Source organism: Neolamprologus multifasciatus, chromosome 20 (assembly GCF_963576455.1).
Source record: "Neolamprologus multifasciatus chromosome 20, fNeoMul1.2, whole genome shotgun sequence".
NCBI lineage: Eukaryota > Metazoa > Chordata > Actinopteri > Cichliformes > Cichlidae > Neolamprologus > Neolamprologus multifasciatus.
Window position 1 is genome coordinate 31,648,198 of NC_140458.1, and position 27,530 is coordinate 31,675,727.

At 42.4% G+C, this 27,530-nt stretch overlaps 1 protein-coding gene across 1 annotated transcript; it reads left to right on the top strand.

The window, feature by feature from the left end:
- Window positions 1–98: 98 nt before the first annotated feature.
- On the top strand, window positions 99–27,499 carry noc2l (NOC2-like nucleolar associated transcriptional repressor). Its single transcript, XM_085145041.1, has 18 exons — window positions 99–232; window positions 643–762; window positions 1,464–1,647; window positions 1,728–1,974; window positions 4,912–5,002; window positions 5,113–5,191; window positions 5,342–5,452; window positions 5,550–5,663; window positions 5,779–5,967; window positions 6,233–6,372; window positions 7,550–7,661; window positions 10,366–10,479; window positions 13,287–13,388; window positions 13,616–13,759; window positions 21,515–21,628; window positions 21,834–21,972; window positions 23,834–23,923; window positions 26,112–27,499. The coding sequence occupies exons 1-18, from the start codon at window positions 213–215 to the stop codon at window positions 26,249–26,251; spliced, it is 2,250 nt and encodes a 749-aa protein (XP_085001167.1). The 5' UTR covers window positions 99–212; the 3' UTR covers window positions 26,252–27,499.
- The last annotated feature ends 31 nt before the right edge of the window (window positions 27,500–27,530 follow it).

Sequence of the window (27,530 nt, forward strand, 5' to 3'; positions counted from 1 at the left end):
TGTATTTGTGCCGACTTTACTTTCATCAAAAACTAAACAAATAAAGTTCGTTAGCATTTTATCAAAAATAATAATGTTTCGGTTAGTCGGTGTAATTATAAACGCAAGTACCGTCATACGATCAGTATCCGTGAAACATAAAACCAATTCCATCGCTTTGCACCAGAGGATTGTGGGTATTGCGGTTTGGCGTCACGTTTTTTAGATCCAGCATGGCAGCGAAACAGAAAAGGTTTGTTAATATTTTCTTTATTATGCTATGAATACAATGAGATTTACCCAGTATTTTATGTTGATGTTGAAAGTTAAAGTCTGGTCTGTTAGTCGTGAAAGTCATTCTAACTCTTTACGGCTGTATGTTAGTAACTAAAGTGCTAGCATAAAGTCGTCATGCTAACTCGAATACGACTGCTGTATTGTAAGTGTGGTTTCGCTTCATGAAATATTAATAATAATAATGATAATAATAATAATAATAATACAAGGTTCCTGAGTGTTTTAGGGAGATATTTGCATCTGACTGACAAGTGAACAGCTAAACAACAAAATGCTTACACGTGAACTTAAAAAATGTAGAACAGTTAGACCACACACACACATTTTGATCGACTTGCTTCTTATGGATTGTTTTCTTTCTTGTAGGAAATTAGAAGACTTGAGTGTGGATGAGTTCCTGCTGACAGGCTTTGAATCTGACGAAGAGCCTCCCAAACAGAATGGGCTCAAGAAAAAGACAGATCAGAACTCTCCAAGCCCTAAGAAGTGAGTCCTTATATTTAGAGACCTTTAGGGGGTGAAACATAATCTTAAATGTGGGCACTCTCTGATACGGGTATACGACACATGCAGCATTTTCCAGTGTAAAATGTTTGGATATTGTATTCTGTTCAATTGGGGTCATATCCATTTACTTTTCAGACTCACCAACTGACTTCACACCCCTTTAGCTATGGTACTATTCTGCTATATGTGCTGCCTGGCCTAACCAAAGCCCGACTGAGATGCTTTGGCAGGGGCGTAATTTCCAGGGGGCCTGATTATTGGGGGGTATGACCCACCCCCCCAATAATCAGTAACTCACAAAGTTATGCCCATGTGCTTTGGCGTGATCTTAAGTGCTTGGTTGCATTTCTTGCTGCCAAGGGTGGCACAACGAGTTATTAGGTTTAGGGGGCAATTACCTATTCACATAGACCCAGGTAGGCCTGGAAAGCTTTATGCCTTTAAAAAATGAAATTATCATTTAAAAACTGCATTTTGTGTTTACTTGGGTTGTCTTTGTCTAGCATTTTTTTGCTGATCTGAAACATGTAAGTGTAACAAATATGCAAAAAAAGAGAGAAAGAAATCAGGAGGGAACACTTCAAATGTTCTTTTCTGTATGATGTACTGTTAGAAAAGTGCAAATGCAGAAAATGTCTCAAAGTTCTGTAACTCGTTTTGTACATACTCTGTATTTGTAGAGATCAAAAGTCTAAAGGTAAGGCCTCTCAGCACAAGGAGCAGCTGTCCAGGTTAAAGAGCAAAGATCCCGAGTTCTACAAGTTTCTGCAGGAAAACGACCAGGCGCTTTTGAATTTTGACGACACCGACAGCTCAGACAATGAAGACGAGAGAGGGTACCACAAACTACCATCTAAACTGGAGGTAAGAGGGCTACTTACTTTCTGGTGTGAGTTCTTTTGGAAATTAGGAGATCCTCATGCTGCCGTTTTACATGTTTGTAGGAGGCCAGCTCTGGGGATGAAGAAGATGATGACGATGAATATGCTGCAAAAAGTTCAAAGAAAGCCAAGAAGGGAGCAGATACTATCAAAGTCACAGACAAAATGATAGACGACTGGAAAGCGGCCATGAAGAAAGAACCCACAGCTCATCTCTTCAGAGAAGTTACGCAGGCCTTCAAGGCTGCTGTCGCCACAACGAAGGGTGAAGAGGGCGGTCAGTGCCGCTACAAAGTAGCTGACAGCTCAGGTGGGTCCTCATATCTGTATTCATGTATACATGGGTATATAACAGTTTAATTTGAAATTAAAACACCAGTCACACAGGCCTAGAGGCCGATCAGCAACCATTTACCATCCAACAGTCACAAAGGAAAAATGTGTGTTCTCCAACCGGTAAGCAAGTGATTGTTGAAAGCACTATTCATGCAGTCCTAGAGAGGGGGGTCAGTGACCCCTGGCAACCATTGATTGCTATGTGAAAGTTTTAATTCTGTGACTGGTTGGTGAGTAGTTGGTCTTTAATAGCCCTTTTCCATTAGCACCTCCTCGGATCAGATCGACTTGGTTTTTGGGGTTTTTCATTATGTGGTAGTACCTGGTACCACGTACTTTTGTAGTACCTACTCGGCCGGGGTTTCCAGCAATCTGAAAAAGTCATTGGTCATGAGAGCATCTCCTTCATGAAAATCAAAACAGCCAGTTTTGAAACCAGGCAACAAGGAAACACAGTGGTCCTCAAGTCTGATTAAAAAGCCATACACCGAGCAGCAGGTATACCATCGGCGTAACGTCCACGGGACATTTGGACCCACTGCTATCACGACCCTATACACAATAGATGGGGCGACTGGAAAACGAGTGGATCCAAGTATGTACTGATGAAAATGGCTAAAGGACCTCTTTTAAAAGGGCTAAAAGAGGTATACGGTGATGCAGTGGAGACAGTTCAGCATCTTCCATACAAACTGCTGTCGACTGCTGTGATCTGCCAGCAACCGACAACCAATCACCAACCAGTAAGGGAATACCTAGCGAATTTAATAATTTAACTATAATTTGTTGTCAGTCCTTAATGACTTGTCACATGCTGTTGCAAGCGTTCATGCTTTTGTGTGATATTTTACTCATTAATTAGCTTGTAGTCGTGTCCCTACGGTTGTTTATGCAGTGCCAGACACAATAGAAATATATAAAATGCCTGGACTTGTTGTTATTGTTGTCAGGTGGGGTTTTATTTTTTGTTTTGTTTTGGGGTTTGTTTGTTTTTTGTTTTTTTGTAGGGGGGGCTTTTGTTTTTCACTTTTTTGAACATTCTTTCATCTCTATTCTGATACTTCTGGGAATCTGCAGTTAGAAATTTGCTGACATCTGAGTCCTCATATTGAGGTGGTAATTTTTATTCTCTGACTGATAAATTAAAAAAAAGTGTAGTTAACAAATAAAAAAAATAAAAAAAAAATGTGGTAAATGCACAGGAGGAATTGAGAGTATCGAACAGGCCAATCACAGTAGCGGTTATATTTGTAGTTACAAATGTAACTGCAAAATGTACAGTCAGGTTACATTGTAGTGTTTCAGAGGGTTTATGTTACGATAGGGCTGCTCGATTATAGCAAAAATGATAATCACGATTATTTTCACTGAAATTGAGATCTCGATTATTTGACGATATTTATTGAACAATAACAATGTGTTGAATAATGACTTTAAAGATTGTCAAAAAATAATATAAAATAGTGTGCAAATACTGATAACAGTGCAAATGTTTGCAATATAAGAAATAAATGAAAAATGTAAACATCTATGTTTAGTGAACTTTGCAGTGTTGCTCTGTGGTGCAGCTACAACACTGTAGCAAAGTTTACACACTGTGTCTACTTGATCCACGTCTGACTCCACCAACCCATAATGTTTCCACACCACTGAAGTTTTTTTTTACCTCTTTTCAACCAACAGCAGTCACTCTCCTCTCCAAATAACTTCTGCTTAGCTTTCCGAGCTTCCCTCGGGTCCTCTTAATCAGCGGTCCCCAACCCCCGGGCCTCGGACCGGTACCGGTCCGTGAGTCGTTTGGTACCGGGCCGCGAGAGTTGAGGCTCAGGTGTGAAATGTATAGTTTTCAGGGTTTTTAATCGGTTTTCAGCGTTATTTTGTTATCGTTTTTATCGTTTACTCGGTTTTCCTGGGTCTTTTCACGTGTGTTATGAATAAATCTTCTTTTTTTCGGTACCGGTACTAGTTTTATTTTGTTGTATTTATCCGCGACACCTTAAAGTCCGGCCCATGAAAATATTGTCGGGCATAAACCGGTCCGTGGCGCAAAAAATGTTGGGGACCGCTGCTCTTAATTGTTGTGACACGTGTTTGAAATGCAGAGAGGTGCGCTCGATTTGCCACACGGAGCAGCGCGAGAGTAAAGCACGAGGGGAGGGGGCTAATAATCGGCTCAGTCATTTTTAATGATCGTTGAAAGCCCAGATCGTAATCGAGATTAAAATTCGATTAATTGAGCAGCCCTATGTTACGATGTGTCTACAGTGCAGATTTAATGTTTATTTTAACGTTTTAAGCACTCCGTAAGAAGCTCATAAGATTCACAAACATCAAAAATGAGCTAGGATAAACACCCGCTGCCCATTTTGATGCCCAATATACATTTAGTAGCATAAATGGGACAGGAAGCGTGTTTGATTGGCCTTAAGGATACACACCATTTGTTTTGGGGCTGAAACAATAAATGTAACTTGCTTGTTTGCAATCAAATAAAGGTTTTTGTTGTTATTCCAAACAGCCATGTATTTTGTGAATACATTCTAACGCAGACATTTTCCCTCTTGGATGAACGTCACCCAAAACATCAACTCACGATCTGGTTAATCCACACAGAAGCTAGAAATGTTATTTATGTTAACCCACCATGGATTAACAAGACACATTATATAAGTAAAAGAAGCGCAGCTTATTTAGAGACAAACATGACGATCTCTGTCACAGAGAAGAAATTGAAAACACAGTTTATCAGTTACAAAAAGGCCTCTGGCAGTTCTTAAATCTTTCCTTTAAAGATCGATTGTTTCTAGAATTGTGTTATTGTGATGACATAAGCACATTAATATTCAGTCCTTGTGCTATTTATGAAAGATACAACACTTAAGCATGCATGATGTTCTTTTTCTGTCTGCAGTGTTCAATGCTTTGGTCCTGTTCTGCATCAAAGATATCCACGGAGCTCTGCAGAGGATTCTTAACCTGAAGCCAGATAAAGACCAAAAAAAGTACAAAATTCACACGTCTCATTTCTCATCGATTGTCTCGATGCAGCTGAGAAGAGGGAAAAGAAAACCTGTTTACTCATTTCTTTGTTTGTTTTGCGGTTTGTTCGCAGGTCAGTGCTTCCTTCGTCTAGTCCAAGATGGCAAAAGAATCAGATGGACATAAAGATGTATCTCAGTGGAGTGGTTCAGGTTTGCTCTTTACTTTATGTGTCTCTTTGTTTTTCACCACTTAGATTTCAGGCCTGTGTGTTCCTGTGAGGCAGATACATGAAATACAGAATCAGGGATTCATTTTTGTGAATATTTGCTTTAAAATTATTTCTTGTTTCCCGACTGCAGCTGTTATCCAGCCTAACGGAGGCTACGGTCATCTGCGCGGTCCTGAAGCACACCAACCAGCTTGTACCGTATTACTTGTGTCTACCCAAACAGTGTCGCCACCTGATTAAGGTGAGACCTCCACCTTAGCTTGATGACACGGAGTAAAATATGTCAGTATTTGACAAATGATGTCTTAATGTGTCTTTGTTTTTGTTTCTGACTCTAGCAACTAATGAAGCAGTGGAGCACGGGGGAAGAGACGAGTCGGGTTCTTGCCTTCCTGGCCCTCAATAAAATCTGCCGCCAGAAACAGGAAACGTACCTCAACCCGATTCTTAAGGTGAGCTGCAGGAATTGAGGTGTTCACAACAAACTTGGATCTTTACTGAGGCAAAAGGGGGAAAAACGCAAATCCAGCCTGGGCTTCTTAAGAATAATCGTCTTCCTCTTTGCAGCAAATGTACATTTCTTATGTACAAAACTGCAAGTTCACGTCTCCCAACGTGCTGCCCATGATCAACTTCATGCAGAGAACTCTGACAGAGATGTACGCCCTGGACACGCAGGTCACTTACCAGCACGCCTTCATCTATATCCGACAGCTGGCCATTCACCTCAGAAACGCCATGACCATGAAGAAGAAGGTTGTTTGTTTTGTTTTGGCTTCTTTTTGCTGTTTGTGCTCACATAAAACAGTATTTATAGAGACTGACAAGTATACATCTGCCTCGAGTCATTTAGGGCTTCAATTTAAGGATTGTTTTTTGTAATTATATAAAATTCAAATATATATTTGCTTTTGAAATGCTCTTGCGCAAAAACGGGGATGTATGATTGGAGCTTAGTCCAGTTTATATAGATGCTCACCCTCATTCACATTTGACCCCTTTTTCTTTCTTTCTTTAATAGGAAACGTATCAATCAGTTTATAACTGGCAGTATATTCACTGTCTGTTCCTGTGGTGTCGGGTCCTGAGCACACTGCACCCCAGTGAGGTACTGCAGCCTCTGATCTATCCACTCTGCCAAGTCATAATTGGCACCATCAAGTAAGTATACATAAATATGTTAGGGGAAAAAAAGCTTTTAAAAGATTAAAAACTCAACCCCAGAGTCTGATGTATAAATAAAGCCACGACTTGGCCTCAAATACACACTAAACAGCCACTTATATTATATCATACACTTATGTTACACCTCGCTAGCACCTCCATTTGCTTTTAGAACTAGCTTAATTCTTTGTGGCATAAATTCAACAAGCTGCTGGAAACATTCCTGCTTTGGTCCGTATTGACATGATGACATCACACAGTTGTTGCCAATTTGTTGGGTGTAAATCCATGATGTCACTTTCTCGTTCCACCACATCCCAAAGATGCTGTGATGGATTGAGATCTGATGAATGAGTACATCGTCATGTTCAAGGAACCAGTTTGAGATTTGAGCTTTGTGACATGGTGCGTTATCCTGCTGGAAGCAGCCATCAGAAGATGGGTGCAGTCTGAGATGGACGTGATTCAGTATTCAAGTAGAAGTAGCGTTTAAATGATGCTCAGTTGGTACTGAGGGGCCCAAAGTGAGCCAAGAAAATTTGATTGAAGGCAGGATGGATCCAAGCTTTCGTGTAGTTCTGAGCTTCACATCTGAATGTTGCAGCAGAAACTGAGACTCCTTGGACCAAATTTTTGTCAGTCTGTGTGAATTGTAGCCTCAGCTTCCTGTCGGCATGGGAGTGGTCTTCAGAGATGCTCTTCTGCATACCTTGGCTATAATGACTTACTGTGATTTGACTTACTGTTGTCTTCCTTAAAGCGTTCGAGCTCCTCTGATCCTTGAAAGTAGCTTAAAGTGATTTCTGCCCAAAGATCTGCCTCGCGTAGGATATTTTCTCTTTTTGGGAATGTTCCCTGTAAACCTTAGAATGATTGCACAGGAAAATCGCAGTAGATTAACAGTTTCTGAAATACTCTGTCAGAAGGCACGTGTATGCCTTTGGGTTGGCTGATTAGATCTTTGCATTAAGAAACATGAACAGGTTTACCTAATGAGATGAACCATTGTTTGTACTCCTGCAATCTGCATTTTTTAAATATATTTTGTGGTTCCTTCACCCAGAATTTTTTATAACTGTGTTGCTTTCAAAATCTTGGAAGAGAATTATTTTTATTTTTTTTGTACATGTTGCCAACAGCAGGTGGAGACATTGATCACTATTTTCTCTTTCAGACTGGTTCCCACAGCGAGATATTACCCTCTGAGGATGCACTGTTGCAGAGCGCTCACTCTGCTGTCTGGCAGCACCAACACGTTTGTGCCCGTTCTGCCTTTCCTCTTGGAGGTAAGGCTTCACGTCATCTCAAGTAACCACCGTGCAGAGCTGACAGCGTATCAGCGAGGGGTCAGGTTTTCAGTGGCCCGAGTCTCTCGCACCGACACACAACTTGAGGCCCTCAGATAGTTTGAGATAATCTACGATAAACAGCCCGTTGGCTGACTTTGGTGAAATGGAAACAATGAAAAGGTAGATGTGATGAAATGTTCCGTCGGTGGTTTGCTGCGGAAAAACATCAGTGGCATACGAAATGCACTTTGGTCTCAACGGCCACAACTGTAGGAGCTTAGGAGGAAACATTCAAAGGGTAGAGCTGTGAGAGACACCTTTGTTATCAGACCAATCACGGGTCACCAACTGACAACATCTTCTCTGGATCAGGTGCTAGTCACGTGAGCGCGTAGTGTGCCTTTGTGCGCAAGTTTTCATGCACGCTGTGCGGCTTTGTTGTGGTTTGCTGGAGGAGAGACATGTGCTGGCGACTGGCTCGGCCCGCTGGGAGTGGTCAGCGCATGTCTGCCTGTATGTGTTTGTGTGCGTGCAGCAGTTTGACCGAAGCGATAAAGACACGGTTGTGGTTTACACTCTGGTCCTAACATGCTGTGCAGACCACATCCTCTCTGCCTATGGCCCACTCCCCACTCTTCTCCCCATCATACACGCAGATACACTCCGACCCCCGCCTCCCTCGCTCCATCTAACCCCCAACAGCAAGCTGTGTTTATTTGTGACGCACAATGCTTCCTGTGTTTTTTCTCCTCTACTGTTCCCCTTGTTAAAGTCAGGCTGAGGTACGCTGCTACTGTTTTAATTAGAACAGCAAAAGCAGCCCCTTCCTCCTGTGTGTCTGCGCCTGTGTGTGTGTGTTCTCGTATCTCCGAGGGGGGTGTATGATTTGGAGCTTCCTGCTTGTGTAGCTGTGTGCATGCGTGTGCATGTGTGTGTGAGAGAGAGTGCACCAGGGTTGGCCCATGCCTTCCCACTTCCCCTGGCTCCCCCGCAGACCGCCACCACATCCTATGTTTGTACAGACAGCACCGGCCAGGAGCGTTGCTCTGCTTCGCGCACAGCGAGCATTAACGACCACACACACACACACACACTCACGCGCGCACAGAGATACAGGGAGTCAGAAATAGCTTGATACACAAATACAAGACAGAAATTCACTTGCGCACTGTGGGCAGATGTGAAAGCTAAAGCTTGTAGACAAATAGCCCACACGTTGGCTAGAATGTACTTTCACAGACTAAGATAGAAATGTGTCATCTCAGTAACACTGCAGTATTTAAAATGAGCTGCGCTGACTGATAATTGTCAAAACACTTTCAGCATCCTGCAGAATAAATGTTTTCTTTAGCTGTGTTGTCTTTGAAGAATAGCAAGAGACGGTCGCGGCTTTCATTAACGTGTAGAAGCAGTTCCAAATATCAACCTACAGCCAGGAGATAAAGTTTCCCCTGGACTTGAAAAACTAAGCACACCATACGATTCAGTTGCTTGTAGAACCACTTTTAACTTGAAGCAATTGTTTTCTATATGTCTTTCTCTTAAGGTCCTGCCACTGCATTTCAGTCTGGTTGAGGTCTGGACTTTTATTTGACCTTTGCAACACCGTCGTTTTCCATTTTTTAGCCATTCTGCTGTAGATCTCCTGCGGTGCTTGGGATGATTGTCCCGTTAAATTACCCAGTTTCAGCCAGCTGTCAGACAGATGGTCTCACATTTGACTCGAGCATTTGGTGCACAGTGGGGGTTCATGTTTGACTCAATGACTGCAAAGTCCTGCGGCTGCAAAACAACCCAGATCATCACTCCTCCACTACCATGCATGACAGTTAGTCTGAAATGTTTGAGCTGATATGCTACATACATGGCACTGGGCATCATTGCAGCCAAACATCTTCACTTTGGTCTCATCTGTCCAAAGGACATCGTTCCAGAAATCTTGTGGTTTGTTCAAATGCAGCTTTGCCAACTTAAGCCGTGCTGCCGTGTTCTTTTAAGAGAGAAGACACCCCCTCTTGTCAACAAGCACCACACTTGTTCAGTCTTTTTCTATCTGTACTCTCATTAACTTTGACATTTAACATGCTAACTACAGCCTGCAGAGCATTGCATGGTCTGATTCTGGGGTGAATTTACTGGAACATCCAGTCCTGGGAAGATTGGCAACGGTCTTGTTTTTCACTTAACAGTAGAATGATGGACTTCAGAATGGCCTGGTTCTCTAAGATCACTGTTGATGTCTTTTATTCTTGGGATTATGTTAACACACGTCTAAATACTGCGGACCAGCAAAGCTTCTGCTTTTAGAGAGGTGCTCACACTCGCTGATGATCAATAATTCAAGTGCATTTGATTAGCAGCACCTGGCTGCTACTTACCCTCTTAAGTCCTATGCAAGCGGTAACTGTGGACTTGGTTTCTCACAGGTAAAACAGATTTATTAGCTATTTGGTTTAATTAATAGTGATGTTAATTATGAAATTTGCCTGCATTATTGATTCCTTCATTAAGGGATGTGTCTGGATTGGATAGTTGAGAAAACAGGTGGATGTCACTCATACCAAAATCTGCATCCTTTTTAAAAAATGCAAACAAAGAGACTGACAGACTAAAAAGAGCATGTTTTATATTTGAGATGGTATGCACTACACTGTTGTATGAGTGATGTAGATCAGAGTTTACTGTTTGTCTCCTCTTACAGATCTTCCAGCAAGTTGATTTCAACAAGAAACCCGGACGAATAAGTAAGAAACCCATCAACTTTGCAGTCATCCTGAAGCTTAACAAGGTCAACCTAATCGAGAAAGCCTACAAGGTAAGTGTTACTGTGACCGCTAGTGTTAAGAGTGTTAGACCAGGTACTTCTTTATAGCTGGTATACAGCGGTTCCTGCTGATTCTGTCTTTAGTGTGCTGAGATGGAGCAGCTCCTGGAGTCTCAGTTATTTTAGTGCTACTCTGTGACAGAGTGGGTGTGGATTGAGGACAGCGCTGAAAGTCAGAGCTCTCAGACTGACCCTGAGTCACCTCGCTCAGTGCTGCAGCCAAGAGGATTGCAGCTCTGTGGGATTATCCCCCGCACTCCGCTCGCTAGGACTGTTCTCACCGCTGTCACCCAGGCAACTGCCGTGAACCCCCGTCTCGTAAACACACAGCAGACCTGACCGAACAAACAGATCGGTCTGAATCAGAGCACCTCTCAGTCCACACAGGCTTCAGATGTTTTATTTCACAGAAAGGCAGCTTAACTTCTAGCCCTATAGATGGCATCTTTATGTATTCAGCTTTTACTAAAGGCTAAATAATAATAATAATAATTATTATTATTATTATTATTATTATTATTGTGGTATAAAGTAGGTCCTCATTTGCCCTGAACCTTTAAAAGGTTAGGGGCTACAGGGAGCTCTGAGTAACACAATTGGTAATCTCGGGTTGCTTTTCTGTGGTTTCCTATTTGTTTTTAGTCTGTGTTGATAGAGAATATAGCTGTTATGAAGTGCTAAAGTTTGTACACTGTTACCGTCACATAGTGGCTCTGTGGTGTAGCGGTTAGCAAAGTTAGCATTACGTGCAAAAAGACTGTCGGTTCAAGACCAGGAGGAGAACCAAATCCTGCCTCAGGGGTCAAGCTAGTGTACTGGTACCCAGTGCCTTTCCCAGTCTTTGCCGTATCGACATGTAGATGCAGCTGCTGTGGTAACCGGGCTGCTCTTCAGCCTTCGAGCTGTTGATGCTACACTGTAATTATTTTCAGTGCGTTTGGTTTTCCTGGGGCGGCATCTCGGCTAGTCATGTTACTTTTTGGTATATTACCTAAATGGTTACATTTGATCTCCTGTTTATAAGCCGGAGGTGACTTCATGTCTCAGGGACACACACATCCACAGCTGTGATGGATCTGTGTGCTAGCACTATACATTGCAAACAGAGTATATTGATTAGCACAACATTGTGATAATGTACTGGCCAATAAAAATGTGTTGTTGCCAGTGTAGACTTGCGCAGTTTGTCGTTCATATAGACTCCTTTCTGCTTTTCAGTGAAAATACAGTCGTTCAGTATTGGCTCCAGTGTTAGCCACTCAGTTTTACTCCTGATGGCAGGGTGATGCAGACACATCAGCTCACACTGTTTGAGTGATTTAGTGAGTTCATATAAAATAAAACTTTAGCTTATGTTAGAGCTGGGCGATAGAACGATAACGATATGTATTGCGAAATAACTTTTTCTCGATAGAAAAATTAAACTATTGCGATAGGCCTCACCGCTCTTGTCCTCTTAAAAAAAAAAAGCAAAAAACAGCCAATCCAAATTAAGTAGTGCAGAGCCGAACCAATCACAGCTGCAGCGTCACGTCACGTGACTTGTTACGTACAGCACAAGTGCCACACATGTGTATTTGTTTTGGGAAGCAGCCAGCCGCCGTGCCGCCCGGGTAATGGAGGAAATGAGTGTGCCGACTAGAGAAAAATCAACCGAGCGTGACCGAAGGTTACCGAAGAGAAAACAGATGACGGTTCAATGCCGGAGAGATTGTCGAACGGAAGAGCCACAGAAGTTCCGTAGTGTGAAGGTATTTCGGCTATTTCAAGTCAAACAGAGTAGCGCGCACTGTAAATTGTGCCGAAAGCAAGTCTGGAAATACAATAAAGCGGTGCATGATCAATCTCTGACTGGAAGCGCTAATTCGTCATTCGGCTTTTGTCAGACTAACATAACTGTTAAAACTGTTTGAAAAGCTAAGCTATACAACAAGGAGAGATTGATAATTTTCTTTTAGTTCTCAGTTTATTTGATATTGACAAAAGTTAGTCAATTTTGTCTGTTCTTCTGTAAAACAAACTAAGATTTATTTTTAGAATTAATATTTTGTTTCTAAGTGGAATTGACAATTTAGTCTGTTTTGTTTGTTCTATTTTGAAACTTTGAAACTATTTTTGTGTAGTTTGCAATATTTGCCTTTATTTATCTGAAAAAGTCTCATGTTCCTTAAGTACATCTACCCTGTTGAACTTATTATGGGAAATAATTATTTAAATCAAAACAAGCTGCTGACTATTTCACATTTTACTTGTGAGCAACGGCACATTTAAATCTTACAAATATAGTTATTTGGCTTATATCATGATATATATCGTTATCGCCTGAAATGAAAAAACATATCGTGATATGAAAAAATCTCATATCGCCCAGCTCTAGCTTTGCACTTTGTTTCTCTTCACTGGTATAGACGTCATGCTAAGCGAGTTGTGATTGGTTTGGAGACTTATTTCAAGTTAGCCCCGACCAATAAGCAGGAAGTATATTGTCTGTCCCAGAAATGCCAATATCCATGAACACAAACACTGCATACTAGAAGTTCAACATTAAATCTTCCCAAAATAGATCTGGATAGAGACACAGATCAATTAAAACAGCTTGTAATGCATTATTGATTCTTGGTTAGTAAACATTTAAATGTTAATACCAGGCTGGGAAAAGCTATTGGCGTGATTAATTTACAGCGAGGAAGATGCTTCCATAGATCCACTCGAGTTAGTTTCACATGAAATAGGAAAATGATGTCATTTTGTAAATTGTGAACATTGTTTATGATCGTTGCTGTCCTGCTGTGTTTTAGGACGGGATGATTGACCAGCTGTACGACCTGATACTAGATTACTTCCACACTCAGGCCAGCTCCATCGGGTTCCCTGAGCTCGCCTTGCCCACCATCATTCAGGTGAGGCATACTTCAAAGTGATCTTAAAGCAGACTAGAATTTATTTATTTTTTGACTTGGCAATTGTCTAAAAAAGTGACAATGACACTGAGTGCTATTCCCAAAGTTTATCACCTGAATATATGATTCAGGATCTGCTGAACCGAATCAGCTTCCTTTAGGGGAAACAATAATCATCCTTTGTGCTTGTTCTTACCTTCTCATGCACCTCCTCCATGTCCCTGCAGCTGAAAGCGTTCCTGAAGGAATGCAAAGTGCCCAATTACTCCAAGCCGGTGCGTCAGCTGTTGGAGAAGATACAGGAAAACAGCAGCCACATCACAGGACGGAGACAGAAGGCCACATTTGGAGTGGCCGATGCCACCGCTGTGGTGAGTGGGTCTGGTTTGTGCGATGATTGTTTGGCCCTTCTATTCACTGGCGCTTTTGCAAACCTTTAACATAGAAATGAGTTGCAAATAATTCAATTCAATTCAATTTTATTTATATAGCGCCAAATCACAACAAATGTCGCCTCAAGGCGCTTCATAGATACAGAGAAAAGCCCAACAATCATATGACCCCCTATGAGCAAGCACTTTGGCGACAGTGGGAAGGAAAAACTCCCTTTTAACAGGAAGAAACCTCCGAATACAGAGCAAGGCTCTTCCATTGATCCACATAATAAGGTCAAATAAATAATATGTTGAAAATGGCACTAAATAGGTTTAGATTTTAAAACTACTCATGGCCAATTAAACATAAAGGTCATCAACAAAATGCAAGATGGGCAACAGAAAAAAAACATTTTACTGTTATTTTTGCTTCCAAGCTAGACTTTATTTCATTTTAAAAGCAGTCTTGAGCAACAGTTCTCCAGACTTTATGAATATCTTTTCAAATTTTTCTTTGGACATGAAAAGGCATGTAACTCAATGCATGTGTTGTGTCTACACATGACTCATCTACATGTAATGTACCATTTGCCACTTTGTTACTAGTAGCCTGTCACAAAAACAGTTCCCATTTCTTTAGTTGAATCTATAAATAACTGCCAAAGATAACACACTTTGACAGGCATAAAATACTATCTTTGCACCAACAAGGTGATTCCCAAAGAGCTATTAGATTTAAAAAAAATTGGCATTCCTTGAAATGGTGTACTGTGTGTTGAGGGCAAACAGTATCTGAAAGTCATGTCCTGGAAAAATATGGGAAAGCATCCTGCAAACACCTGACACAGAACTTGAGAGATGCATCTGACTCCTTAACTGATCCATACGGTTCCCTGAAGCCTCATCACACACTGTCTTAGTGGAGGACTGGTTGTCAAAAAGCCGTTCTTATGGAAGGGAAACATAAAGAAAGGGCCAAATTACTTATTTAAGAACTAGACTGAAAATCAGTAGCAGCGCGTGTGATGGAGCGATAGATCCACATTTTCAAATCATCAACATCAAGGACGTCTGGCGAGAGGTACAACAGTGAGTATTTACAGTCATCTGTAAATAAATTACAGCCCTTATGGGTAATAATTATTGGCTCGTGTAACTATATGTTTAACAATCATATTCCAGTATTTCTAATAAGAGCACCAGAGAAATCCAGTTGCAGGGAAAAATAGCTTTTTATATTCCTTTGGGATAGTTTCCAGTTGAGCTACGTGCTGCAGGCCATCTAACAACAGATCATCTAACGCCACAGGCAGAAGCTGGTAATGGAGAACACCTCTCTATATAAACCTTAAACTCAGGTAAGAATGACCTTGTGCTTACTCCGGCTGTAGACCCCAGGAGGTCTCAAAGGGCCAGTTATACACAAGATGCAGGTACCAGCAGTGCTTCACTGAGTTACTGTCCAGTTTTCAACCTAATGAACTGTATCTCCCATATTCATACTGGACAGTTTCCCTATAAATAGACTTATCAATAGCTATAAGGTTTGAACTAAGGGTGGTGCCTGATGCAGGTTCTTGGGTATAAGACCTTGGCTGTGCAGACAGTGGGACGGTGGGTTTACTCCATCCAGTAAAGGTTAAAAAGTGAAAACATAAGCTCTGAAAAGAAAGTAAGAAACTACAAATTAGATCTTTGAAGGACATTTCTACCAGCAGTTTTTGTGCAACACTATCTGAACCTCATGCTGTGTTAACACAATAATAAAATTATATTATCGATATTATATTAGTAGTAGGGAGTATAAACTTGATTTTAGAACTTACCTTCACAGCTAAAAAGAAAATTCAAGAGTTTTAATAGGATTTTAATGGAGGGAACTCTGAGATCAGTTATAGTAATCATTTCTACTGAGACAGTGAGTTTTTCTTTGTTTACATGTTATAATCAGCTGACCTGATGCTGCTGCTCTGAGCTTTACTGCTCTTTGTACATTTACAACTGAATTCAACTAGATGTAAGCAGATGCTTCATAGACTGTCTTGATTTCCATCCTCTACACTGACAGCACCCTGTTTATACTGTCTTTATGCTAGAAAGTATACAGTTGGTATAAAGGCCGAATTCAATGAATGAGTCTCAGCATCATTAGCTTAAATTCAAATTCATCTCTGCTGTATGTAACCTAACACTGCCCATGAGCACCACAGCCACTGTGCACCAGTCCAACACAGCGCTTTACTGTACATTTACCACAGTACTGCAAGCTAACCTGTTTATCCTGAACTTAACTGCCAGGTATTTTCATACAAACCCTGGATAATGCAAAGTTATTATACTGAAGTGTAACTTACCCCCAAAGTGTAGCGCTTCAATCAATTACATGTTTTTGCCTCTTTCATCTCTTTGTATGTGATAAGCCCTCTTGATGGATAAACCAGTAGGTGTTACCGTTCCCTCCATTTAGGCTCAAATCAGTTTCATGTTTGAATCTCCCAGACTCGTTAAACCAAAAGTAATGAGCCTGTTTTGCAAACATAAGGAGTAGAAAGTAGAGGCATCTGTGTGAAAATGTAGGAAGTAAAAGTAAAAAGTTGCCAGAGAAATCAATACCCAAATAAAGTACAAATACCTGAAAATCCTACTTAAGTACACCAGGTACTTTATAGTAGGGGTGCAACGATACACAAAATTCACGGTTCGGTTTGATACTTTGGTGTCACGGTTCGATATTTTTTTCGATACAAAAAAGTGTTCATGCCTTTTTAATTTGTCATTTATTAAAATTATAAATATATACTCAAAAGTAGTTTTTAAATTTAATGTTGCTGAAACAACAAAGTAATAAAAAAAAATAAATCTATCTGATCGAGAAATCCCTCATCTTTGGAAAAGAGTTTATTACAGAGAAATGTCTCTTTCCAAAATAAAAGCTATACTATACGCTTCTTCTGGGCTATATTCTCAGCAGCACATTAAACATATCAGGTCCCCATAAGGAGAATCATGTGCTAACGGCTGTCTAAATGACTCGGGTAAAGTTTGTAGCATGCGTGCTTGTTGTTTTTGTCTGCTTCCACTTGTCTTTGCACTAGGATGATGTCGGAGTAAATGTGCAGTCATATTCGTTGTGTTCCCACTAGTGCTGTCAGCGTTAATCTAGTTGAAATGACGTTAACGCCACAACACAGCAAATCTCCGTTAACAAGCTACCGCAGATCGCCCCGTGTGTGGGGCTGGACGGCGTCAACACGTTAACGAGCTAACTGCGCTAACGCACTAGTTCCCACCAATGTGAGCATTGCGTGGCACATCCAACATACTGTTTTACTTTTGTCCATGACACGCTTACCTTCAGGGTCATATGTCACATGAAAACCAAAATAGTTCCAAACGCCAGATCTGAATGAGGGTGGGGGAGGTTCAATTTGCCATGTTGCAACGAGCTTAGCTTCTGTCTCGCTAGCTTGCCCTGCGCTCAGTGAATCTGCGTTCGACTACTCCGCCTAGGCTGCACTGTCGAGCACAGATCCACTGAGCGCTCAACACAGACAGCACCGTCAGAAGGAAAGTTGAATTTTGTATTGTTCGATACATATGCGTACCGAACCGAAAGCACTGTATCGAACGGTTCAATATTGATACGAATATTGTTGCACTCCTACTTTATAGGGTTAGGTTTATAGGGTTTTCTATAAACCGAAGCACTTTATCACCCATCTTCCTCGAATCCACGACCAGTTTCACTCAACATGCGTGTCTTTGGACTGGATTTTGGAGTTCACCACAGACACTTCACTACAAAGAGTGACCTACAATACTGGTTGTTCCACAAATCTCTCTAGAACATGCAGACACAGTCTCTTTAGAGCTTGCAGCGTCTGTAGATCACCAATGCACTACTATGCAATGACGATGGTGGATCTGCTGTAAGATTAAAGAATTTGCATCACAAAGAGCAGTGCTGGCAACATAGTGGGCTGTCCCGGGCTATCAGATGTAGGCTGTCTCCCAATTCAGGGTCTGCAGCCTTAAAGGCCGCATTTTAAGGCCGATTACGTCACCGCGACGCGACGAAGGCTGTCCCAATTCGAAGGCTGCCCGAAATGCGGCCCTCAAATGCGTCCTTAATTTCCCTGAATTTTAAGGACGTGGCGGTGTAGACTTCGTGGCCCAACATATCCCAGAATGCATAGCGCGGCGGTGGGTGTGGATAATTTTGCCGAAAAAAACGGCGGATGAGGGGCGCCCGAAGAGTAAACTTAAGTAAGTACTGAATATTATGTCACTTATTTATGTGCAAATGTTTAATAATGAAGATCATTAAAACATTACTGTTGGCCACATGTCGGTAAAGTTATGTGACATTAGTGACGTTTGTACTAACTTGGTTTTACAGCCTTTACTTTAAAATATACGCTGTTCAATAGCTGAGCTTAATCAGAGAATGATAAGCTCATGTAGAAACAAACAAACAAACAAACAAACGATTTTCTTCTTCATTTCTGTCAAACAAAGCTGTATGAAACGTTTCCAGCTGTTAGTATCATGGTTGCTAGGCAACCTGGGCAGCGCAAAGGAGGCGAGACCGTCCCATTTCACAAGCCTCGCACTTCCGGCCTTAGCGGTCTTTAAGTACCCGGCCCTTGAGGATCGTTGAGGCTGCGTACTTTAAGGCTGCAGACCCTGAATTGGGAGACAGCCGTAGTTTGTCCAGGGCAAAGAACGTTGACTTTGTTAGCTTGTTAACGTTTGTTAACGTTGACTTTGTTAACACTCTATATATATATATATATATATATATATATATATATATATATATATATATATATATATATATATATATATATATATATATATATATATATATATATATAAATAAATTAAAAAAATGTGTGTGTTTTGGTGACATACATGTGTGATATTTGAATGTGTCTGTATGTAACACCTCTATAATTACAGGTGTCAGTTGTGTCAAAGTGGTGGATGTCTAGGTGACATCCACAGTAACAACTTGCCCTTTCAGCTCCATGCCCTTAAAATCATATCAACAACAAAATAAACACCAGTACGGTAACTGAAGAACGTATTCAGGAAATATTTTCTCTGATACGACACCTGAATGGTACCTTTCTCTCCCTCAGACTGCATGCTCGGGAACTTCTCTAACATTCCTCCTGCCTTCAGCCATTTAATGGCAGTGAACTCAGCACGCTCCATTTGATGCTTGATCTGAAGAGCAATTTAGAGTTGCGGCAAATGGCATAATTTTATGGAACAGTATTGTTAGAACAGGACAGGGCAACTTGAAACAAGCATTTCTTTTTTTTATTGTATTACCTTTTTTTTTAACATCGTCTCTTTTGAATATCTTCTTTTCCACGACGTAACGATTGTCTGGTTTACTCTTTTTCACTGCTTGTGAGCAGTGCTGACAAAAGGTTGCGCCTTAGCTTCATAGTTCGGCCACGGAAAGTCCTTTTCCCACTCGCTGTTGTACTTCTAAACTTTCCCTTTATTGTCAGACGTTCCTTAAGTTGCTGCAGGTTGCTGTTTGTTTCATCCTGATGGCTCGTTTTCTTCCATTTTCTTTTAAACGTTTAAAACATCGCTCCATTTATTCAGCGAAAAAAAACGCTTCCAATTTCCATTAAACTCTCTGAGCCGCCTGCGCATACCGTCTACGAATGCAGCGGTCCACAACCTTTTTTGCGTCACGGACCGGTTTATGCCCGACAGTATTTTCATGGACCGGCCTTTAAGGTGTCGCGGATAAATACAACAAAATAAAACTAGTACCGGTACCGAAAAAAAGAAAATTTATTCATAACACACGTGAAAAGACCCAGGAAAACCGAGTAAACGATAAAAACGATAACAAAATAACGCTGAAAACCAATAAAAACCCTGAAAACTATACATTTCACACCTGAGCCTCAACTCTCGCGGCCCGGTACCAAACGACTCACGGACCGAGGCCCGGGGGTTGGGGACCGCTGTACCAATGGTCTGTTATCACAGCAGATTACAACTACTCTGTAGCATCGTGATGTAGCATGGTTTCACAAAAAAACAAAGTGGCTTGCAAAGCTGTCGCATTAGTGCTCCGTATACAAAATAATTTGCTGTCTCTTTCTTTCACCGTGTCGTTAAACACTAAATCTGGAGTTCGCCAGTCTGAAGGTGTGTCTGGGCGCACTCCAGGGTCATGAGTGCATCTGCACACTCTGGCGCTTGGAAGTTTGGAAAGAAAAGCGTCTGGAATTCTTTAAGTTTCTTGAAGAGGTTTCATTCTGATTCTGAAGCTTCCTAGATGAGAGCTGAAACGTCTTCAAGCTCCTTAGATTACCGTGACCTGAATGACTGAGAACCTACGCAGACACGTAAGGTTTGCTGTCAGTGAAGTGAGCGCTCGCATGATTGGAAAGCTTCACAGTGACGTCTGATCACTTCATGGGACAAACATCCTCCAGCCTAGAAAGCTATGGCTGAAATGTCCAGTGTGTCAGCAGAGGCAGGGTTCAGGCGGGGGAAAGATCGCCTCTGTGTGGATGCGTTTAATTATACCCAAGGAGATTCAGAGCTGAAGTCATGGTTCAAGTTCGTGGTGTGTTAGCGCTTCTGCTATAACCGAAGGAGGAAAAACAAAATCACTTGTTTTTTATGTTCTCGTGGGAAGTGGCTGCATGTCCACACCCTCAGAAATGCATCATTTTGTCTGTTTGTTGCTGTGACGTTTTTATAAATGTCGTCAAAGTAACAAAAAACACATTTAAAAATTTGAAACCACCTCTGCTGCGCGTGTGCGTTCGTTTAGTTGTGTCACCTGTACTTTTGAACAGGTGTGAACTGATGAATATTTAAGAGCGTTTAAAGATGAAATGGAAGTGGATGGTCTTCGTCTGTAATTTAGCTGATGAAAGTGTGTGTGTGTGTGTGTGTGTGTGTGTGTTTACATAGTATGGCAGACGACGCGGCACGGTGCCAGTGCCTGTCGCCACGGCTCTGTGCTCAGCGGAGGCTGTCGCCATGGCATTGACTCCCTGGCACGGAGGCAGCCGTAGAAGTGTCACCGCGGGCGAAGGAGAGGGGACAGCCCTGCTGCTGTCGCTGTGGAAAGGCCACGGCCCCCCTCCGGCCACCAGCCCCCCTGCTGACATGTCACCCAAACTGAGAGCTAGCCTAATTAACGACGCCCCGCGTCCATCCTGGTCACACTCTGCCATCGCTCGTCTTTCTCTCATCTGAAATGATTTAGTTCTGTTTGTCTGACCGAATTCAGAAGTAACGTTTTCTTTCTCTCGTCCCGTCTTCCGGTGCACACGTGTCACTCTGTCTTAATAGCGGCACTGAAAATTGTGATAAACATGTTAGGCCAACGGGTACAAGAGGCCACGGTCTGTTCGCACTATTGGATTTGTCGGTCAGATAATGTGATTGGGCCTAATCAATATTGTCCAGAAAGACCTTTAGGGGCTGAAGAAGATCTCCTCTTTCAGGCATCTTCATCCCGTCTGTTTTCTCTGACTTTCATCATACTCGTCTGTCTCTTTCTCCCAGTCAGCTGGAGGTGGAGGTGTAATATGAACCTGCTGAAAGGCTTGTCTAAACAGATCCTGGAAAAGAAAGGGAGAGAACCCACCTGTGTGTTTATGCTTATTAGGATGGAGATTTGCATTTCCTTTCACATACACATACCTGTCCTGTCCACACCTGTGTGCATTCTCCATCTAAATATCTGTTCTCTGTCAGGCGGCTTGGGAGAAGCAGATCCAGGAGGAGGGGACCCCCCTGAGCAAATATTACAGCCAGTGGAAGAAGCTGCGAGAGAAGGAGATCCAGCTGGAGATTTCTGGCAAGGAAAGGGTAATTATCAAACCAAAGAAACCTGCCAGTAGTCGCCTTACTCAGTCATTATGAGTCACTTCTACTGTTTTTCATTCATGAATGTTCACGTTACCCAGAAGAATTACTCGCAAATTTATTGTGTGATCGCGATTAAGGCTGTTAAAATGCAAGCGTGTGTACAAGCACTGCAGTTTGTTTTTGTGTGTGTGTGTGTCACATAAAGATGGAGGATCTGAACCTTCCTGAGATCAAACGGAAGAAGATTGAAGAGAAGAAGGCCGAGGACAAAAAGGAGTTCAAGGGTCTGTTCCAGTCTGACAGCGACTCCGATGAAGATGACGATGCAGGACTCAAAATCAAATGTGAGCTAACCCCCTCGTGTCTGGTTTCCCCCACTTATCTGAATCCGGCCCTGCAAAGGATGCAATTTGTGGACTGGTGCAGGTTATGGTGTATTTCCCAACTTGGCCTCTAGGGGGCTGCATTTTGTTACAGCAGTGTAAAAGCTTGAGAGGCGATGACAGTTCACTGTGGTTTTATGTTTTTTTTCCTGCCGTTATCCGTTTGTATGACGTCTCCTAGATTTGACTCCACGGAGCAGATCACCTGCAGAGCAGTTTGCCGTAAGGCTCCGAGATATGAAAGCATCCACAGAGGCCGTTTCCGTGGAAATTAAAATTAAATCCCAAATCAAACTGAAGAGAAAATCTCTCGCTCATCAGAGAGTTTGGTTCTCTCTTACTCTCTCCGCCAAAAGGCGCCGTCAGCTAATTCGTCCTTTAACACCCCCCCGTTTGTCTCTCGTCCTCTGCGGGTCGTCCACAGGTCAACCTCGATTTTATAGCTTTACACTCGGACACGCTCCAAACAGAAAAAAACCCTCCGCAAGGTCACTGAGGAACAGAGCAGGCGGCAGGGGTTTTTTTTATTTTTTAAATGCATCTGGACTTCATTGTAGGGAGAGTCCCCACAAACGGATGGGCAGCTGCCGGCAAGCATCCCCTCCCCTCCTCCCTCACCCCTCTTTCGTTCATCCTTCCTCAACCCCTCCACACTCACGAACCTGCCCTCCCCACCTCCACCCCAACAGGAAGTACAGGCTTGGATCCCAGCGGGGGTTCCTAATTCAAACCAGCCCACTGGAACAGCCAGCGGTGGCCTCTCTCCCTTTTTTTTCCTCCTTCTCTCTCTCTTTTTCTGGCTCTGTAGACTCCAACCAGCTGCCCCCGCATGTCCTCGCAACACGTGCGCAGACACACACACACACACACAGACACATCTCGATGATAGCACACAAATGCACACCCACCGCCTCGCCGTCCAGTCTCGAAGAGCCAAAAGCTTTCAGGCAGCTCACCAAAGCTCTCTGCGGTCTCACACACTCCCGGAAAGAGGGGGAGTGCAAGAAGGGGCTGATGATTAAGATTGGTGTGCGTGTGTGTATTTGTGTGTGCGTGGTGGTAATAAGTCATCCAGGTCATTTGGGGGCAACCTCAAAGGTACAACTGAAATCTGCAAGCACCGTGTGAGCAACAAAGAGTCGGAGAGGGCGAGAGCGCGTTTGCGATCTTAAATTCAGATGGGAAGTACCTGATGTTTTAATAGACGTTGTTTATGTGTGTGTGCGCGCTTGTGCGTGCGTGTGCGCTCGTGTCATAAAGGAAACAGCTCTGTTTTCCTTCTCTCTCCCCTATGCCGTCAGCTTCTCATCACACCTCAACTTCAAAGCATGTGGACCCCAGTTGTCCCTTTGGCTAGACAACACACACACACACACACACACACAGCACTCTGAGAGTAGCACACCTTAAATTTCAAAAAGAAAAAAACCCAACTTCTCTCCAACACACACACACACACACACACAGACACACACACACACACCAACTCTGCCATTATCGTGGAAGCTGTGGAACCTGCCTGCTATCTCCATTTGCTATATTTAGGCCGTGAGCATAAGATGTCTGAAATTGCCGGTAGTAAACTGTCATGGGTGTTTGTGCACCAGCAGCAGCAGCGGCGGCGGCGCCTGTAATCGACTCTCAGTTCCATCTCGGGAGGAAATAGACACTTCCAGCTGCCTCTGATACCTGGCCCACATATCCACGTCTCCAAAGTCGTCAGACGTCAGCGATGCACCGGTGCAAACTTAGGAACGTCTGAAGAAAGTAAGACTAGATAAATTTCAGCGCGCTGTAATGTTTTTCCACCGTCTCCCCTCAGGTAAGAAGAGCAGCCGTGCGTCAGATGACGAGGATGACGATGATTTCGAAGACCTGTCTGACCTGAGCGATGATGAGGGAGAAGACTTAGGTCGGTATTCACAATTAACAGTTTTGACACATTTTAAGGTCCTAATTTGTCTGTTTTGGTTAATTTGCTGTGTAGACTTGTCTGCGTTACCCTTTTCTGTCAGTGCAGGGCCAGAAATATGGAGGCTGGCTGGTAACAAGGGTAAAACTTAAAATTACTGTTTGCCTCTAGAGCGGGGATGTCAAACTCGTTTTACACTGTGGGCCACATACAGTCCACTTTAATCTTAAGTGGGCCAGCCCAGTGAAACAGTGCTTCCTGAAGTTTATCTGCACATTTAATCCTGGTTGTATATTAACTAGAGATGGACCAATCCGATATTACGTATCAGTATTGGTCTGATACTGACCTAAATTACTGGATCGGATTTAGAGAGAAATAAAAAAATGTAATCCAAGCCATTAAATATCAAACAAGCACCTCACAAAACAACCGATATATGGAGCGACTGCCTCTCTCTCCCCCTCCCTCTCCTGCTGCTACTTCAATCGTGAAACTGATCAATGATCAGCTGATCGGCTTTTCTGTCGCGAGTCCGTCTCTCTTGTTTGTTTTTGGCCCACTTCGCGCCAGAAAGAGGAAACCAGCGGCTGAACAACAGCAGCACGTTTAAGCTTGATAATCTGCTGTTAGAATTTATTTATTAATACTTTCTACACCAGGATCTTTTTCTACGTAGCTGACAGCTGGTAACTGTGCAGGGGCGGATCTAGCAAAGTTATGCAGGGGGGCCGATAGGGCATGAACAGGGAAAAGGGGGCACAAAGACATACTTTTTTCTTATTCTCATTTAAAATATCTAGCTTTTAATAAATAATTATCTGAATCTTAAATCCAAAGTTTTAATCTGATGTAAAATATATAGAAGTCCATTACTGTATATAGTAACTGTTAAGTCTAATATACCCTAGTAAGCTATACTACTTTTTCCTTTGGGAAGGTACCGTCTGTGCAGTCTGCACTTCTGTTGAAGGAAGATGTTGAATCTATTTAAATATTCTTGAAAAATAATTGGGAGTTTGCAACCCTATTAGTTAGGTTGCTTACTCTTTATTAGATTGATCAGTTTTGCTGAACTATTAAATATTTTGGGTGCAGTGTATTTTTTGCGTACAGGTATAACAGAATAGCTTTAGTGTTTTGTTTTGTTTTTTAAACTTGAAAATTGCAGCAAGATATTTAAAAAAACAGTTTTGATTAAAAACACACTATATCGGATTCATATTGGCATCGGCCGATATCCAAATTTATGATATCGGTAATAAAAAAGTGGTATCGTGCCATCTCTAATATTAACATAAGAAGAAGTAGAATTATAACAATGTGTTTTTCTGCACGATATAGAAATGCTGCTGTAGCAAATGAAAGACAGACCGGAAAGTTTTTGTTCATTAAAAGCAAATGTTTCGTTTTTTCACTGTGGACATAGTTAATTAATAGATATCATCTATGAATTCATTACTTTAGTGTAGTGTGGCCGTGGAAAAGCTCTTAATCAGTAATTGAAGCTGTGAAATTTATGTTCTTCATATTTTCCAAAACAGTCCAGCGGCCAGATTGGAGTCTTTGTCGGGCTGCGTCTGGCCCCCGGGCCTTAGGTTTGATATCCCTGCTCTATATAATGCAAATATAGTCAAGTACAAAAAATAGAATTTTAATAAATATTTAATTGTTTTTGTAGCAGGTTTTCAGGCATAAACTGCCACATGATGCCAGATTTGGGTCTCGACAGTCTGAACTTTTAAGTTTAAACATCTCTGGGTTCGGCTGCTGGTTCGGAGGGAAGAGCGATTTTACAATTTAGACTAAGCATTTGCACTGAAATAGTTAAATTGTCCCCAGAAATTAATTCAGTCTCTTAAATGAATTTATTATGTATAAATGAACAGAAATGGAATTTAAGGAGCGCTACTCTAAATTTATGCTTTTATCATCCATGTGTAACTTTCGAGAGATGGTTTACATCATTTTAACATGGTGGTCTCACAGCTGGTAGCAACTCCTGTGGCCACTCATTAGCCGAGCCTGGAGAGTAAACAACATTGTAAAAATGTGAAATGTGTCAGATTAGAAGAGGTTTGTTAAAAATGCCGTTCTACTCTAACGCGTGCACGTAAACCACTCGATACCTGCGAGGTTTCTGATGTGGCTGAGCGTGAAGTTTAAGTACTTCTTGTCTATATTCCAGATGATGATGAAGAGGAGGAAGAGGAAGGAGATAAAAAGGCTTCCAAGACTCCTCAGCCGCTGTCCTCCTCTGCTCTGATAAAGCTGGCTGAGGGAGAGGAGGATGTAATTGAAGACCTGGAACTGTCTGATGACGACTGAGGGTCTAGAGGAGTGGTCAATATTTCCAGTATTTCCTCTCTTTGCTATTGTTGTTTTAATTTTCTGTCTATGTACAGTACAAGTTTAATTTTATTAAACACTGAGCCTGATACAAAAAAAAATCCTCCTTGAATTTTTTTAAGATGCTAATTGAAGCGTGTATGTGCATGTTAATGCACAAGTGCACCTGAAACGAGTAATTTGTGTACATGTGCACACCTGTAGGCACCCCCAGGCTTTGTAAGAACGGGCTATTTGGAAGGAGCTATGAGGCTGGCTGAGCCGGGCCCAGCCAGGCAGGGCCGGCCAAGAGGAGCGGGTACAGAGAGGCGGGTGTTCAGCCCCGAGGCAGCAGTGCGGTGCCAGGCTGGCAGGGTGGTGTCTGATGCTGCGCCAAGACTCCCTGCCCAGGTGGTAGAGCAGCTACACAGGCTGGTCTGTTTCCGTGCCAACTCCTCACCCACCCCCTGCCCGGACCGCTGTCTTTTCTGTCTGTCTATCGCACATGCTCAAACACGGCTGTCCTACTCCCAACTTCCCCCCCCCCCAGCTTGCCAGAATTCGCAGCCAAACCGATGGCGATTCTGACCTTTATCACGAGGCACATTTACGGCATTCACCGGTGTAGGAAGGAGACAAGTGAACTACGTGTGGCGTGAATCCTTCAACTGCAGATCTGATTTGAGCAGCTCTCGTGTGTCGTCACGTTTCCTCCGGTGGTTTTCAGTGAATTCTGAACCTCCTGGTGCAGAGGCCCGCCTAAAGCGAGGGGGAAGTCCCAGCAGAGTGTGAAGAGCGCACCGCTTTGAAGGAGGAAGGCGAGTGTGAGCGAGGGCTGCTCCTGGTTCTGTTGCTGTGTGCGTGTGTGGGTATATGAGGAGGGTCAGGTTTACCCCCACAGGCAGGGAGGCCTTGGCCTGCGGCTGAACCTCACACTCCGACAGCTGGTGTTGACCCGAACTATGCCCCCCATGGGTCACCTCCCCTTTATAAAACACACACACACCCCGCCTCCTGCATGTTCTTTTTTAACGAAAGTACCACAAACACCTGAGGAGGAAAGAACATTTCTGATATTTGAAGCAAACACGAGAGAAAGAAGAGAGGCTTTCTTTAGCATTTATTTCACCTGTGTGGTGAATAGAAAAATAGGATGAAGACAAACTTTTGAAGGGAAATCTAGAGACCATTTTTAATTTGTTTGCGTAGTAAAAAAAAAACAAAAAAAAAAACATAACAAATTCAAAACATTTGCATTAAGAGCTTGTGCCTTTCTTTT

What these genes read in the sequence shown, in the direction of transcription:
- noc2l (XM_085145041.1), top strand. Translation starts at nt 213, where the DNA reads ATGGCAGCGAAACAGAAAAG. An exon ending in ACCTCAACCCGATTCTTAAG is followed by an intron (nt 5,664 to 5,778) that starts GTGAGCTGCAGG and finishes TCCTCTTTGCAG; the next exon opens with CAAATGTACATTTCTTATGT. An exon ending in TAATCGAGAAAGCCTACAAG is followed by an intron (nt 10,480 to 13,286) that starts GTAAGTGTTACT and finishes GCTGTGTTTTAG; the next exon opens with GACGGGATGATTGACCAGCT.